Below are 17433 nucleotides of genomic sequence, written 5' to 3'. Positions count from 1 at the left end.
AGTTTAGGAGGGAGGCAGTACAGTATTACTCTCCTCCAGACCACAGATCAAGAAGGCCAGCAAAGTGAGTGAAACAACAATAATGGGGGACTTTAATTATCAGCTGGATGAATGTCTCCTCCATAAAAAGAAAAAAAAAATCTATATTCAGACCTAGTCCGGATAGCAAAGTTAGCCGGATAAACATATCTGGCTAACTTTGGAGGCATATTCAACAGTACAGTCGCTCTATTCAATATGGCCAGCTAACTTTAGGGCAGTTCTTTGTAACCAGACTTAGCTGGCTAACTCTGAATATCGGAATTAGACAGTTAACTTAACCCGCTAACTCAACTTCTCCCATTTATGCCCCAGAACTGCTCCTAGCTCATCCGGCTAACTTATTAGCCAGCTAGAATTTAGTCGTTTAAATGCTGAATATAGCTGGGTAAGTAATTTTTAAATGGATAACTATTAAGTTAACTGTCTAAATGGATTTTGAATATGGACCTTAGACTAGATAAAAATGTGCTATCACAATCTTTCAATGAGTAAAACAAAGTATACCATTCATAATTAGCAGTACCATATTTCACTTAAATACCTATATATGCTTAAAAATAAAACAAACGCACCCGAAAACCATCCCTCTAAAGTCAGACCACAGTTAGGAAATATATTGAAACACACACACACAAAACATGTGGATAAGTGCAAGGTGATGCATATAGGGAAAAATAACCTATGCTGTAGTTACACAATGTTAGGAATTACCACCCAGGAAAGAGATCTAGGTGTCAGTGGATAATACAGTGAAATAATTGGCTCAGAGTGCTGCGGCAGTCAAAAAAGCAAACAAAATGTTAGGAATTATTAGGAAGGGAAGGGTGAATAAAATGGAAAATGTCATAATGCCTCTGTATCACTCCATGGTGAGACCGCACCTTGAATATTGTGTACGGTTTTGGTCACTGTATCTCAAAAAGGATATAGTTGGGATGGAGAAGGGCCAAAATGATAAAGGGAATGAAACAGCTTCAATATGAGGAACAACTAAAGAGGTTAGGGCTGTTCAGCTTGGAGAAGAGACGGCTGAGGGGGGATATGATAGAGGTGTTTAAAATCATGAGAGGCCTAGAACGGGTAGATGTGAATTGGTTATTTACTCTTTCAGATAATAGAAGGACTAGGGGGCACTCCATGAAGTTAGCATGTAGCACATTTTAAAACTAATCGGAGAAAGTTCTTTTTCACTTAATACACCATTAAACGCTGGAATTTGTTGCCAGAGGATGTGGTTAGTGCAGTTAGTATAGTTTTGGATAAGTTCTTGAAGTCCATTACCTGCTATTAATTAAGTTGACTTAGAAAATAGTCACTGCTATTACTAGCATCAGTAGCGTGGGATAGACTTAGTTTTTGGGTACTTGCCAGGTACTTGTAGCCTACATTGGCCACTATTGGAAGCAGGATGCTGGGCTTGATGGACCCTTGGTCTGACCCAGTATGGCAATTTCTTATGTTCTTAACAAACTTATACCCTTCCCAATTACAATCAACACTTTAAAAACTAAAAAAAAAAAAATCCTTCTTCAAAAAGGGCTGCAATCAGACACCATTCATCATAAATACAAAAAATTGTATCCAGCAGCGTTCATCAAGTTGCCCAGTAGTTCCACATGAGAGAAACTCAATCAAAAAGTTGTTTTGATATCCACTGAAAGGAAAAGAAGGTTGAAAGCAAGAGTACAGGCTTGCAGTTTAAAAAAAAGCAACTCAAGACTTGCTGCCAGAACCGTACCCTGCAGAGTAACTTTCAGCAACTCCAAAAAAGACAAACTCCACCAGCAGCTAAAGCCCCAACAGCAACACTAGATATCTGATGTTTCACGCTTCTTCAGGGAATACTTTCCCCTAAACGGTGACTATCTACATCAAGCCGCCAAGACAAATAATTGAAGCTTTAATCAACTTTAGCGCCAGCTCTTCAGAGCAAGTCAAAATGTCGGTGCCGATGAGCTGCATGGTTTGTGTTGGTCTTCACCGAGGAGGATGTTAGGAAGCTCTCCCAACCAGAAGCCTTCTTTACCGCTGATGCCACTGCAGTGCCAAAAGATATTACTGTTGAGCAGGAACAAATGATAAGAATTATAGCTATGTTAAACAGTAATAAGGTGAAATTCACCCCAGAGTTCTGAAAGAAGTAAAGCCAGAAATTGCAGACGCACTTATATACTGATTCTGCAATTTTGTCACTGACAATGGCTGCTGTACCAGAAGAGTGGAACGGGGCTAACGCGACTCTAATTTTTAAGAAGAGCTCTGGGAGCAAACTGCACAATTATAAGACATCGATATCCGGTAAGACTGTGGAGACCATTTTCAAGAACACATTCATTGAACTGGTAGAATTAGGAATAGCCAGCATGGATTTTGGGAAGGCAAGTCATATGTCTTGCATATCTATTCAAATTCTTTGAAAATGTAACTAGGCACATGGCTGTTGGGGACCCAGTCGACTTTACAAAGGCATTTAACAAAGTAACACATGCGAGACAGAAGGCAACGTCCATTCATGGAGCAGTAACTAGTTAAAGGGAAGGAGATCCAGTAGGAGTGAAGGGCTAGTCCTCAAACTGGAAGGGATAGAGCGTGGACTGCTGCAGGCCTGGTCCTATTCAATTGGATTATAAATTATCTAGACGAGTGAGGTTGCGAAACTTGCAGAGGCTACCAAACTTTGTAAGGTAGCTAAAACAAAACATACTGTTTTTTAATATTTTGCTAGTTTTTAGATAATTTTAGTTTACCTTTATCTTTGAAGTTTTTATAATAACTATTTATATTGTAAGGATTGTCTTAACGTATTTTTATCTATAAATGCTGTAGAGATTGTAAACTGATTCCAAACACCGGTATAGAAAAGTCTATAAATAATTGTATAAGACTGTAGGAGAATCTAGAAAAATTGGGCATCTAAATAGTAAATGGAATTTAATATAGACAAGTGCAAAGTAAGGCATATGGGGAGAACAAAAATCCCAAACTTCCAGTACCCATTGCTGGGGTCCACTCTCATAAACTGATAAGAGCGGGATCTTGAAATTACTGTGGACCGCACATTGAAACCATCAGCAAGTGTGCCAGGGCAGCCAAAAATGCCAGCTATATATTAGGAGTAATTTGGAAAAGTGCCTGACAAATCCAAAGATCTTATGCTGCTTTTATCTAGAGCCCTGGCGTGATCATAGCTGGAGTACTGGTTGCCACCCAGCTCAGAAAAGATGTAGTGGAGCTCAAGAAGGTACAGAGAAGGGCAACCAGCATGGTGAGAGGAGTGGGGCATCTCTTAGCCAGAGCAAGGCTGAAAGCATTAAAGCTTTATAGCTTGGAAAATGATATAGGCCTACAAGGTCATGAGCGAAAGAACAAACCACCAGCAACTGGTTGTTTACCCTCTCCAAAAATGCCAGGACAGGGGGCCATCCAATAAAACGGTATGTTTTCTTGCGTTTGCCTTGAAACGATTTCTTTAGTCAGTGGGCAGTAAAATTTGCGGAATGAACCTGCCGTGGTATGTAAGTGCAGCAGGCAGCATGACTATAACTGTACATTTGCAACCGTTCAGCCCAGTCACCATCCTCTGAGGGCTACAGGCCCTGCCTCTCTCAGGAACTTGATGCTGGATGTACATGCTCAGTCTGACCACCAGATGTCACTGTTGGGTGAGGACTGCTGCTCCTAGGGAGGCCATCAACCCTGCTTATTTAATATACTGCATATTCTCTGGATTGTTATTTTAGGCTTTGTTGTAATTTGTTTTATAATTATTAGTTTGTTTTCCACCTAAGATCTTTTTGGAAAGGACAGAATATAAGTGGGGGAAAAAAAAAAGTTAGCAAGGTAGTAGCTGCAGGGAAGAGTATGCATTTTAGATATCTGGATAATGTTTAAAAATATTTGATGCAGTGCAAACTACAAAGCAAAGAATAAAATATAGATGAGTTGGCCAGATAGCTTGGTGGCAGTGCTGTCTTTGGCCATGAAGGAGACCTGGGTTTTGATGATCTCCTCAGGCCTGGGGATAATAGAAATAATTAGAATATCTAATAAGACTTTTGTAGTTATTAGTTTTATTAGGTTGGTTTACCATTATCTTAGCACTATCGCAATTGCTGATATACACATTCTGAGACCCACTGTTCTATCTGTATTTATATTCTGCCTTTCAGACATTTCTCAGTGGATTATACTCAGGTACTGAATACACTGCCTTTATCGGAAGCTATGAAGGACTCTGAACTTTCTAATCATTGTTATGGTGGTGATAAATACTTAGATTAAACTGGATGGAATAAAACCCTCCCAGCTGGATCAAGAATCAGCATAAGTTGCAAAGCATTCACCAAAAACAAACTGCATAATACATCAGAGTACAAAGGTATCTTTTAAATGCACTTGGATTAAAAAAAACAATTACAAACCCCTAGAACTACAAAGATGGGAACATTCATTCATATTGTGAATCTCTGTAAGCTATCACAGTTTCAACTTTGTACCTTTTTTTTTTTACACTAAATCATTAACCCCCATGACTTGGGGGGGGAAAAATAAAACAAACAAAAAAAAAACCTGATCAACTCTATCAGCTAAACAAACTGAAATTGGAGGGAGGATAGAGAAAGACAGGGAAATAATTTTTGTAATGCACCCGATCATGTGTCAGAAAAGATCATTTGGCTGTCCCTTTAATGGTGATTTTGGGGCAGGTCCATTGCAGGTGGTGGTGGAGGTGAGGGTTGGAGCGATAGAGTCAGGATGGGGAGGATTATGGCTGTGAAGGTGGGTCTGAAGATGTTGGAAGTCAAAACAGAGAAGAAAATGATGGTGACAACCCAGTGTTTCCTCTCTTACCAGTAAAGAACTCCTTTCCCCCTCCTAGGCCTTTTGATTTGTGATGGGTGGCAATATTCACTGGTGCTGGCTGTTTATAAATTAACCTCCATGAGCCAAGAGAATTACTCTCCTCTTGCCTTAAGCCTTCATCAGCAGGAACATAAGGGGTTGAGAGTTTATCATTGGCAGGTCCAGTGGCGTTGAATATACAGCAGCAGCAGCAGTGTTCCTTGTAAGGCTGGGAATTGATGAGAGAAAGTATCCGGGCTAGGCCCTCTCAGGCCTGATGCTGCACCAATGCTGTTCTGATCTGCTGGTGGGGGTAGTGATTCCCTGGCTGCTAGTGGAAGGGATGACTGGGAGGCCTGACCTGGGACAGACCTTTGTGTTAAGTGACTGCAGCTATCACAGTACCATTCCCTCCCACTTCTTCTCGCCTTTCTCACGTTGTGTCCATAAAATCAGCTTGATTTGACATCAGCCACAATTACAAAATTGCATTCGCATTGATGATGATCTTGTCCCTATGATCATTTTGATCATTTCCAATTAAGAATGTTCACTTCCTATCCACTCACTTTTTATTGTGACCAGAAGCCAATACAACAAGCAGCCACAGACTAATAAAAAAAACAAAACAGAAAATGACTATTTGTGGGAAATGCGCACATTGTGTGCACTCTAACTGTCAGCACTTGAAACCTCCAAAACAGATACGGGTTAGGCAGGTGATAAAGAGGTGGAGAAAGAGAGAGCCTTGGACAGAAGATGATCAAGGACTGGGTAGTGATGACATTTGGTGCATCTTAGAAATTCAGTTTCAAGAAGTGACATGGAATCTGGCAAGTGGGGGCTGCAGAGAAATCATAGCGGAGCACTGGCACAAAACTGCTTATTAGCAGGAAGTCTCAATCTACTTGAATATGTAATGCACTTCGGAAACATACATGCTCCGCTTTCTTACTCACAATCCCATACAACTACAGGTAGATTTTAAGAGTCGCGTGTGCGCCCAGCTCACCATGCGAAAAGTATACGCATAAGTTTTAAAATACCTCTTCTTGTGTGTATGTCTGGAGGGGAGGAGAGCGAGAGAGACTTTATAAGGCTCAGCCTGACACTCAATATATGGACCATTGTAAGGAGGCACTTTGATTCGAGCTGAGTTTTTGGGAGGTGGTGGTACAGAAACATTCAGAGCTATTCCTTGTAAAATTAAAATTAAAGAATTTTAGTCCTTATAAGCGATGAAAAGACTGCCGTGTACACATCAACCCCTCGTTAGCATTTATCGCTTATAAGGTCTAAAATTCTTTAATGATGTCAATTTTACAAGGAATGTCTAACGCCACCTCCCGAAAACTGAACCCGAATCAAAGTGCCAGGCTGAGCCTTTATAAACAGTGTCTGTGTGTGTGTCTCTCTCTCTTTCCCCCCCCCCCCCCCCCCCGAAGAGCTGTAGCAAAGTTATATGCATGCTGTCTGAGTTAAAATTAGGGGTAACAAGTGTCCATGCTGGCCCTACCCTTTTTCTGAGTGCATGTACATTAATGTATGCGCGTCCTTCTTGGCTATTTAAAATCCGCATGGCCATTTTTATGCACGCAAGGCTTTTAAAATCTACCTCATAATATATATCCAAAATGCTTATAAAAGGCCTTCTGATTAAAATTAGCTACAAGACCTAAAAGAGAGGAGTTAAGAGTTGGAGGGTTAGCAAACTCCTACCTCACAACACCACAAGAAACCTTATGTCAGGTTTACAATACAGTGTAGGATGTAAGTGCAGGATGATCTCCTACCCTCTCTCTTGAAGAAATCACCACCTTATGAAATAAGTTTTCTAGCTTTTTTTTTTTTTAGGAGTTAGTCAAAGCTGAATATCTGACTAATGAGCTACACTTACCCTAAACTTTTTGGCCTGGTTCAACACAAAAAGAGAAAATGGGAACAAAGTCCAACTGTAGTTGACTCAAATGTTAAGGTTTAAATTTGATCTGAGTCTGAGATGCCTGTGACTGGAATATTGCTTATTGACACCACCCCTACCAGCGTTCCTGCTTCAGATGTACTGTGGACTCCTTCCTCCATTGCTAGGAAGAAGGTGTGGTTCAGGTTATGCAGATTTCCCAACAAACGCCAGGTAGTTTTATTCCTTTATAAACAGACATTTATAGGGGTTTATTACATATGCTGTATTTGTTTAGAAGATGATTTCTCAGGTTCTTCTAAATGAAGTGTCTCTTAAATTTGAGGTGCAATAAGCTCCGTGTTCTTTTTATCCATAAGGCTCTGCAAGGTTACTGAAACCCTATGAAGCCCAAAAGGAAGAGTTCTAAAATGGGGGAAACCCCTCTGCTCTAGTGAAGGCAGTGCTCTTTATAAACTCAGTAGGCAAAGTTATGCAAAGTCTAAACCCATGACTAAATACATCCCATGCTTCATGGGACAAGGGGAATGGTTCTCTATGATGAAAGTGTTTTATTCGTTGACCAACTTATTAACATTAGCATGTCTTTCCTCTAATAAATCACATTTTCTATAGCCAACTAGCCTGAAGGCGAAAGAGGTAACAATCTGGGGCCACAGTAGTGCTCTGTGTATTTATTTTACTGATTTTTTTTTTTCACACTAAGCCCCCCTCTCCCTAAGATTTTTGCAATGCTGATCTGGATCACACAAACCAGTATCTGTTTCTCCCTTCCTTCTCCAAGGAACTATATGCACTTCTTGTCTCAGCCAGGCTAAGGAGCAACCTTTGTATGGCTTTCCTTTTTAAACTTACTCTGTTACCTACGAAGGCATTAAATCTCATTGTGCGTGGGTGGTTAAGTAGGAATATTTTCCCCTGACACTTTGACTGAGTGAGCAAGCAATATTTTTTTTCCATTTGCTCCTTTTCAGTGATGACACGCCACATGTTCCCAATGAAAAGCTTGGAGAAGAGGCGGTGCTAAGTATTGTGGAAAAGTTGACTACGCTAATTAAAGAGGTCTTTCCTGGTAAGAATCAATTAAGGGCTTTTTACATACATGTTTACAAAAGCGATATCTGGCATGTGAAATAAAACAGTGATATGGTAGGTTGGACTGAAGAGAGACCAAAAGGCTGAAAGCTGAAAAGTCCTAACCAAAGAGGTTAGGACTTTTCAGCTTGGAGAAGAGACGGCTGAGGGGGATATGATAGAGGTCTTTAAGATCAGGAGAGGTCTTGAACGAGTAGATGTGAATCAGTTATTTTACACTTTTGGATAATAGAAGGACTAGGGGGCATTCCATGAAGTTAGCAAGTAGCACATTTAAGACTAATCAGAGAAAATTCTTTTTCACTCAACGCACAATTAAACTCTGGAATTTGTTGCCAGAGGATGTGGTTAGTGAGGTTAGTGTAGCTGGGTTCAAAAAAGGTTTGGATAAGTTCTTGGAGAAGTCCATTAAGGGCTATTAATCAAGTTTACTTAGGGAATAGCCACTGCTATTAATTGCATCAGTAGCGTGGGATCTTCTTGGTGTTTGGGTATTTGCCAGGTTCTTGTTGCCTGGTTTAGCCTCTGTTGAAAACAGGATGCTGGGCTTGATGGATCCTTGGTCTGACTCAGCATGGCAATTTCTTATGTTCTTATGTTCTTAACTCCTCTTGGAAGAGGCTAAATTAAAGCATTGCTTGCATAGCCAGTGCCTTCATGATCTCAAAATGGTAGCTCCCTGCCCTAGCATCTAAAATCAAAGCAGATCTTCATAGTCGCAGGTTTTTTGGTCCTTGGTGAACATGTTGTACTTCACATAGCCATACGTAAAGGAGCCAGAACAACTAGCTGAACCATTCTATGTAGAAATCCTCTCCATTTCTCTAGTCTGTTACCTCATAGTCAATGGTAGCCCTTCAAAACACTTGTATACATTTTTTAATGTATTTCCTGTCCTTCCCTGATGGAAATGGTCATGGTTACAACATTATATAGAACAAGTGCAGAAAATATTCTATAGTCCATACAACTTCCAATGTGTTTTTATTTCATCAATTCATCATTCATATCCAAGCAGCAACGCCACTGTTAAAATTAAAGTTAAATCAGGTCCCCCCACATGGACCCATGTTTCGCCGAGGCTACATCGCGAGGGACACAGGATTCAGAACAAATCTGTAAACAAACATATTGAAACATGAACTAAGTAAAATAGGCAAACAGACCGACATAAAACCATAATAGAAATTTCAAATACAGACATACCGGTATACTTCAAGATTAGATTTGACAGGGAGTGCATAGTAAAATGGTGTTCCGGGGTTTTAAACACAACTGAAAAAGGTGCGAAACAGTTGCACCAATCAAATCACAGACCTAGGAACCAATCAAAATGCAGCCTTAAGAGGCCATTAAGAATCTAAGTAAAAAATTCCTTTCCAGTTCTTTATTGAGTCCTTTAGGTGAGATTGTATCCAAAATATGTATCCACCTCTGTTCCTTACGTATTAAAACCTGAGTAATCCCCACCCCGAGTCGGACGATCTACTGCCTCCAAAACAAAAAAGAACAGATCCGATATGGTATGTGCAAATTGTGTCCAATGTTCCACAAGGGGAGCATTTTCACGAGAGTGTTTAATATTAGACCGATGCTCTATGATTCTAGTCTTTATCATCCGTAATGTTTTCCCTACGTACAACCTAGGACATGGACATTGAATTACATATACTATGCCTTGCGTAGTGCAGTCGGACAAACCTCTCAGATGGTAAATTTTATCTTGCATGGGATGTTAAAGCTAGACATAGTGTCAGTGAATGAACAAACTGTACATTGTCCACATGGACTATGAAGGCCAACCAAAGATTGGTCAGGATTTATATGATTAAAGCCAGAGTGTGTTAACATCTTTTAAATTCATACCCCTCCGATAAGTAAATCTTAGGGGTCCTTGAAAGATCCTGTTCAAGGAAAGTGCATTCCAATGTTTACGAACTATATCTGTTACAGATCTACTTAAAGTAGAAAACGGAAGGATACAATTGGTCATGATATCCACAGACTGATCTTGGGGTATAAATAGTAATTCCCTATTCACATTTGAAGCCCGTTTTAAAGGCTTTTCTCACCACTTTACTTGGATACCTCCTTTCCCTAAACTGCTGTGACATCTCCTTAGCTTTATTCAAAAAATCTTCTTTAGAGGAACAAAGCCGCCACAGCCTGAGGAATTGACCCATTGGTATATTATTCTTAAGTATCCTCGGATGGCAACTATCAAAGTTTAATAGTGTATTCCGGTCAGTTTCTTTCCTGTATGTTGTACAAGATTTTTTTTTATCATTAACCGTTATTAAAACATCCAGAAAAGATATTTCTGAAGGGTTAATTTTAAAATTAAATTGTAGATTACAATTGTTTAGCCAATCAATAAACAAAGAACTGGATATCTGTGCCTAGCCAGATCAAAAAAAATCGTCAAAGTGCAACCAAAGGTAAGAGAACTGAGACCAGTCAGATGGGTAAACATATGTCACTTCAAAATTAGAAATGTATAGGCATGCCAAGCTGGGGGCCATAATGGCCCCCATGGCAGTGCCCTTAACTTGTTGATAAAAAGTGGTATCAAAATGAAAATAATTCCTTGTTTAAAGCAAATTCAACCAATTGCATAAGGAACTCCGGAACATGTATGGGGTCAGGTTGTAACTTCAAAGTGTCCTCAACGACCCTCAGTGCCTCAGACTGCGGTATGTTTGAATATAATGATATTATATCCAATGTCATAAAGTAAAAGGGTGTTGATGGTACAGTCAACTCCTCTAAAATACTAATTAGATGTGTCGAATCATGTACATAGGATTTATTCATAGAAACAAAAGGTTTCAAGAAAATGTCCACAAATTTTGAGAGAGGTTCAAGGACAGGATCCTATGCTTGATACAAGTGCCTGGTGGATTTTCCAAAGTTTTATGTATTTTAGGAAGAGTATAAAAATCTGGAATGAGTAGAAACTCCACTGTCAAAAACTTAGCTTCACAAGTTGTAACAAATTTACGGTCCAAAGCAGCTTGAACCAACAACTCAATTGTTGATTTTAGACCCTCCGTGGGATCAATAGCCAAAGGACGGTAAAAGGATGTGTCATTTAATTGGCGCAATACCTCTGCTTCGTAATCATTCTTATTTAAGATGACAATCCCCCACCCTTATCTGCAGATTTAATTACAATATTGGGGTCACTTGCCAGAGTTTTAATACATACAATTTGTCTAAAGCTGAAAGTTTAATGTACATGGTTGCAACATTACCATCCAGAGAAAATTGGGCAAGCTTATGGAGGAGAACTAGATTGGTGTGGTTCGAGTCCAGGAAGCTGCTCATGATGATTATAATTTGGGAAGCCATGCTCTAAGTACATCTCACTGGGAAAACATAGCCAACCAACAGTCAGAAGCAGGATGGACTCTACAAAGTCTTGGTCTTCCTTCAACCCATACCAACTACAATATTAGTTAGAAGAAAACCAACAAAGTAAACGGATAGCAATTATACTTTTGTAAGGCTAAACCAGTGTTTTAAAGATGTAAGCTTTTGGTGGCCATTAGGGCTCCATTCTTTCTGACTTGTTTAAATTGGTGGATACCTACAGTATGAGCACCAGCCCTCAATCACTCTGTATCGCTTATAATAGCTTTAATTGTTTATTGATCCATACTGTTACTACTTCAACTATCTTCTCTTTGGCCAGTTGTGAATCCAAAAATAAATGTAATCCCCATCATACTTATCTTGTAGCACCATCTTTCCAAGCAAAGTTCAAGCAATTAAATTGTTTATCTTGTTACTTTTGTCTAATGGTGATGCTCACACCATTAAAGAAACCGATGTTAATTTGACAGGACCTATTGCTCTTGAAGCCATGTTAGCTGTTGCTAATTCTTCCCTGACCTTCAAGGTTAAGAATTTTTTTTTCTTTAGGGGGGCAATGGCATGAACATTGCAAAGAGAGAGAGAGCTAGGCACTTCCTGTCCCTAACCCAAGATTTACGTGCATCTGATATTTGCATGTAAACATCTTGGAGGGCAGCTTTCAAAAGGCATTTGCCCGGTTCGAACAGCCTGTCTGAAAACTGCCTTCCTCAGATGTGGCTAAAACCTAAGCCCAGCTTCCTTAGCATGCATTCTGTTAGCTGTGGGAATAAGGGGCGTTCCTGTGGGTGTATTTAGGAGAGAGGTGTGGGGTGTTTGGGGAAAACAGCATGCACATCTATATTTTCAAACGCTCACATGCTATTTTGCCCCTCTCAAGCTCTCGCACAAAAAGCAGGTGTAATGCACGTGGACACTTGACATGTGTATTTTGCACTGGTTAATTTTCAAACACAAACATGGACATTCTCTCTTTTTGAAAATTTAACTACATGCGTGAAAAGTGCCCATGTAGTTTGCAACTACTATTTGAAAATGACCCCTTTAGCCCCATATATTTGCTTTAGATGAGTGATTTGCATCAATTTCTCTATCAAGGGAACTCTGGTCCATTGGGTGAGAGACCTCTTTTTGTTGTCATAAAGTAATTTCAGAAAGGTCTCGCAGGAGCCACTAGAGGCCCTCTCCAGCCCATTGCTACCTTAGAGACACATTCTCTCTTTTGTGTTTAAACTCTGCTTGGATGTGCCACCTATTCCTGTTCTTAAATCCCTAAAAAGATTCTATTCTTCCCAGCCAAAATCTCTATTCCTAATTCTCTTCCTGACCCTCCATCAGCTCCATCTCCTCTTTTCTGAGCGTTTGCAAAAAAAAACAACAAAAAAACCCCCTCTGGAGTTATTTCTCCCAGCTATGTCTAAGTTTTTAGTCCTCTCGTGGATGCCAACTATTTAATATCGAATATCCACCCTTTCCTTCTGACCAATGCCAGCTGTTTTTCTTAGGGAGATCAGAAACTACAAGTCCTTGCATGCAGTGGATCAATCTCTTTGGATTGACCTGCGTGATTAAGCAATGAAAAATATATTTCTAATACTCAGGTTGTCTAAGTGTTTATCCTCAAACATCCACAGATTTGTTGCTGCAAAATAGTGTACCCCTGAAAGGCGTGCAAGAATATGTTGTGGTGCTGCCAGGTACGAATGTGCTATGGTGTACATTAGTCTTGTACCTAATGTTCAAAGGGAAATTGTCGAGCTAGGTATTATCCCTTTTGAAGACTGCCTACAGGGTCTAGTATACAAAGTGCCCGCATACATTTGTGCCTGCCAATGGGGGTAAACTGCACGCACACATTTGAAAGCCAAATCTACACATTTTCCTCTATCAACCTAAAACACTCTCTAAGAAATGTCTCTCTTTTTTTTAATCTGGCTAATATGTGGTGGTATGAAAGCCCTGCGTGTATGTTTAGCTTCTCTGAGGAGGTAAATTTTTTTGCACCAGTGCAATATATCCCGGTAAATCCTCTTTGAAAATTCTCCTTGAAATGTCCTAGCACTTATTTCTTGTCCTACAGATACTAAAGTTTATTCTGCAATGGGCAATCATGACTTTCATCCCAAGAACCAGTTTCCTGCAGCAAATAACACTATCTACACAAAAATAGCACAGCTTTGGGCTCCCTGGCTCAACAAGGAATCCATTGTGCCATTTGAACAAGGTATGTTTATTCTAAGTGATTTACTTGTAATATCTAGCAATATTTAGTATTTACTGTATATAGCATTATATGAGATTACTACTTGTGATAGTAGCTCGGTTTGAAAACAAGGTTAGGCTACTGACTCATGGTGACAGGCAGACAAGACATTTGCAAGGGGCAGAAGAGAGAGATGTGCCACTAGCAGTGGACCAGCGGCATACCTTGAGCAGCCTCATTATTGAAGGAGAAACATCTCCTTTCCCTGCTCCCTGGCTGGCCAGGGTACTGTGGCATTCATCATTGGTCCTGCTGGTAGATAGGAAGTAAATTACGAATCTGTGTTTGCAGCTCTGGGTTCTAGGCTCTAACCACTGGAATTTGTTGCCAACCACTGTGCCAAATAGAGGAGTAATTATTACCCACATCTGATACTAAGAAAGGTCTAAAGATATTGGGTAGTCATGAAAGTTCATAACAGGTGGAAACTTCAAGAAACCCAAGAAAGCCTAGTGCTATCACACACTTAGAGAGCCTTGGCGCCCTCTGATCCTCAGCTACATCTCACTCTCTTATACGAGTCTGTCACACTCTCTTGTACGAGTCTGTCACACTCTGATCTCCAGAGAAATCAGACTTAGACAGCCCTACCCCTCATGCCCTGGTTACTGATAACGATGCACACTTACAGACAGCTCTGCCATGGTGATGTTGAAAGAATCATTGAATGATGAGCGTAGAAGCACAATAGAAATTACTTTCATCCAAGATAAGTTACTTTAAAGGTAGAGCAGCAGAATCCACCATGGGGGCTCAATGCGACGATGCACAAAGCCTTGTGGGTGGCCTGGATCTGCTTTCTGCTCGTTTCCTGGACTGACTGGGGCCAGGGATGCCGTAGAGGCACCGTTCACAGCCCCGGCTCATGGGGGCATGGCATCTTAGCTGTCACTCGATGCTGAAACTACTGATAAAGACTTTACTTGGTAAGTTTGCCAGCTCCTGGAGACAGCTGCAATCTGGGGGTCATGCAATGGCAGGGGTTACAAATAGGCAAAACAAAACCCAAGTCACTAAAAGTGAAGGCTTGTGGTGCTGTGATTTTGCTTTGGATTGAGCTGGAAATAGCTGGGCCAACTTCTTCCCATAACTCCCTCAACCCTTCCTCCTCCCCTCCCCCCTCCCCCCCCCAAAAAAAAAACAAACAAACCAAAAAACCCAGTAGCTTTTATCCAAATCTAATATTAAATCCCAAGAATATGTATGTTTTACAGTGCTTATATTAAAACATTTTAGGAATGTTAAAATTCTTTTGTACATATGGAAATATGTATACCTTAAAGCAGTGGTTCCCAACCCTGTCCTGGGGACCCCCCAGCCAGTCAAGTTTTCAGGATACCCACAATGAATATGCATGAGAGAGAATTTGCATGTTATTGAGGTAGTGCATGCAAATTCCCTCATGCATATTCATTGTGGATATCCTGAAAGCCTGACTGGCTGGAGGTCCCCAGCACAGGGTTGGGAACCACTGTCTGAGAGAGAGATCTAGATATCTCAAGAGGTTTCAATGCACAGGAGACGGGTCTCTTTCAATGGAAGAGAGACTCTGGAAGGAGTAATCTATGGAAGTATTTCTGTACAAAAATGGTGGTGGGTGCATGGTACAACCGCCCCCATCCCTGGAAGTGGTGGAGTTAAGGACAGCATCTGAATTCAAGAAAGCATTGGATAAGTACAGGGAATCTCTGAGATTGTAGGGATGGGCAGAAGAGACGGGCTGCATGGGTCGTTCTGTGCCATCATGCTCCTGTATTTATTGGTGCCTTATGGTTCATCACAGTCCATTTCCCTCCCTAGCTACTTTTCAGGAATATTTCTCTTCAGATGTGGAACTTTGCTATAACAGGACACAGCAGATGTATAGATGGTTTTCCTTTGCTGTGCTGCAGAAAATTGCCTCTGAATTATCAGTGATTCTTTCCCATTACCCTGGTTATGTTCAGCGGGGAGCACTGTTTGTACTGCAGCAGAACTTGGAGTGCATTTGCTGGAATTGCCCTCATCTGCTCCCCTCTCTCCATTTTTAGCCCCCCCCCCTTTTTTTTTTTTTTTTTTTTTTTTAATGTTGAAGACTCTCCTGTTTCCTGGAAAGCCAACAGGATTGGCAGTGATAAGCAGAGACCTGGGCAGAAGGTGCAAGCTTTCCTTTTGAAGTTAGATCTTGAAGTTAACACTTTTTTAGAAATATCCCTCCTCGTAGACCTGACTGCTGACACCCAAGCCCCTGAATAATGCTCGATCTGAGCCCCTCAGTTCTCACACCGGGGGCTCCAGTATTCTGGTACTGACTCTAGTCTTCTCTCCAAATTGCTTACTTTCAGCCTTTAATCCCTTCCCTCCCTAGCTCTCTTTTCTCCTTTTTCTTTCCTCTTCTTTAATTAACTCTCTCTCTCCCTTTTTCTTTTGGCACCTTTATTCTGCCTTCCCAGCTCTTGTCATATGTACTCATTACTGTGCTACATGGAGGTGGATATGAACTTGGTGTTGTCTTCCTGGGAAGGGCAGATAGAGATCTTACTGTAGGCAGTGAAAGAGCAGACACATGCTACTTTCCAAATTTTGTGAGGATGCAAGATCCCATTACTGTACCCTCTTTATTTCCAGGTGCATTCTACAGTGAGCAACTTCTGAATAAGTCACAAGGGGGGCGGGTGATCGTTCTGAACACAAACCTGTACTACAATACTAATAATCAGACCATGAGCATGGAAGACCCTGGTGGGCAGTTCAGATGGCTGGAAGAGGAGCTGACCTCCGCAGCCAACAAGGGAGAAAAGGTAAGCATCTCCCACTTTACTGGCCACTATGACTTTGTAGTCAGCTGGAGGTATGACCCTCAACGCCAAGAGCGGGCAGAGCAGACAGGGCGAGACTGGTGGGTTCTAACTGGAGCAGGGGAAGGGCATCTTCTGCCTGCGATGGCCCCCTTTTCCTTGACTTGAGTCCTGAGGTGCTGGTGGGCACAGGAGTTGGACAAGAACAAACAGGAAACAGAAGGCATACACCAAGACAATTTAGAACCCAAACCTGGAAATATGAAGGTGCCCACAGAAACAGTGTTGAACCACTGCAGGACTGGATTCATGAATCAATCTAGGACCAAACAAGAACACAAAGCACTCTAGGAACAAACAGGAACTCTGGACACACAAAACATAAGTCCAAGTATAGAACCAAGTCTATATATGTAACTTGTGTGGTATTGTATTTATTATTCTTATGTTTTAATTATGTATGTTAATGCTGTAAATTGCCTAGGCCTCTCTGTGGTAGGCGATCAATAAATTTTAATAAATGAAAATGAAGTCTAGGCCCAAGCTCTAACATGAAGATTATGAACCTGACATATATCTGTGCTCAAACAGGAACAAGATGGCCACTAGCAAGAAGTGTAGGCCAAAGAGCTGTAAGGATTAACCGGATAGTCCAAGAGACCAACTGAGGCCCCAAGACAAGAATGGCCCACCTTCTCACAAAATAAACTTTTTTTTTTTTTTTCTCTTTTCTCTTTCCTCTTTACCATTGGCAAATCAAACTGGCTACCCTCACACCAGCTGGCTCAGGGGACTCTTGATGGCCCAAGCTGGAGGCAAGTCTCCTCCAGGGTGCAGATTCAGGACTGCTTGCTGGTCAGCGGAGGCTACAGTAGCAGCAGCCACCTTCCCTTCTGCAGAGAATCTTTAGGAACCTGTTTTACTCTTCTTAAAGGTGAACAGCTGTCAGTGCGGAAATTGTGTGGGGCCATGGAAAACAAGATCAGCAATCAGACCTAAACTACTTGCAGTTTCAAGATCTTCTGTAACATTTTCTATGGATGTGTAATGCAGAGTCTTTGGTTAATTGGCGATGGCGCTGGTGATGTCCACTAGCTTGTGTCAGTATTAACCCATGG

General features: G+C 41.0%; 1 protein-coding gene across 3 annotated transcripts in view; it reads left to right on the top strand.

Moving 5' to 3' along the window:
* Positions 1-17433, top strand: part of SMPDL3B (sphingomyelin phosphodiesterase acid like 3B) — a 38433-nt gene that overhangs the window by 7354 nt on the left and 13646 nt on the right. For all 3 annotated transcript variants that reach the window (XM_029619179.1, XM_029619181.1, XM_029619180.1), the window contains exons 3-5: positions 7780-7877; positions 13356-13499; positions 16146-16318. In XM_029619179.1, coding sequence (XP_029475039.1) covers positions 7780-7877; positions 13356-13499; positions 16146-16318 — 415 coding nt within the window. The remainder of the gene's footprint in view (positions 1-7779; positions 7878-13355; positions 13500-16145; positions 16319-17433) is intronic.

Source organism: Rhinatrema bivittatum, chromosome 11, assembly GCF_901001135.1.
Source record: "Rhinatrema bivittatum chromosome 11, aRhiBiv1.1, whole genome shotgun sequence".
NCBI classification, from domain to species: domain Eukaryota; kingdom Metazoa; phylum Chordata; class Amphibia; order Gymnophiona; family Rhinatrematidae; genus Rhinatrema; species Rhinatrema bivittatum.
The sequence above is the reverse complement of the archived record's forward strand: the minus strand, read 5'-3'. Positions and strand labels throughout refer to the sequence as shown.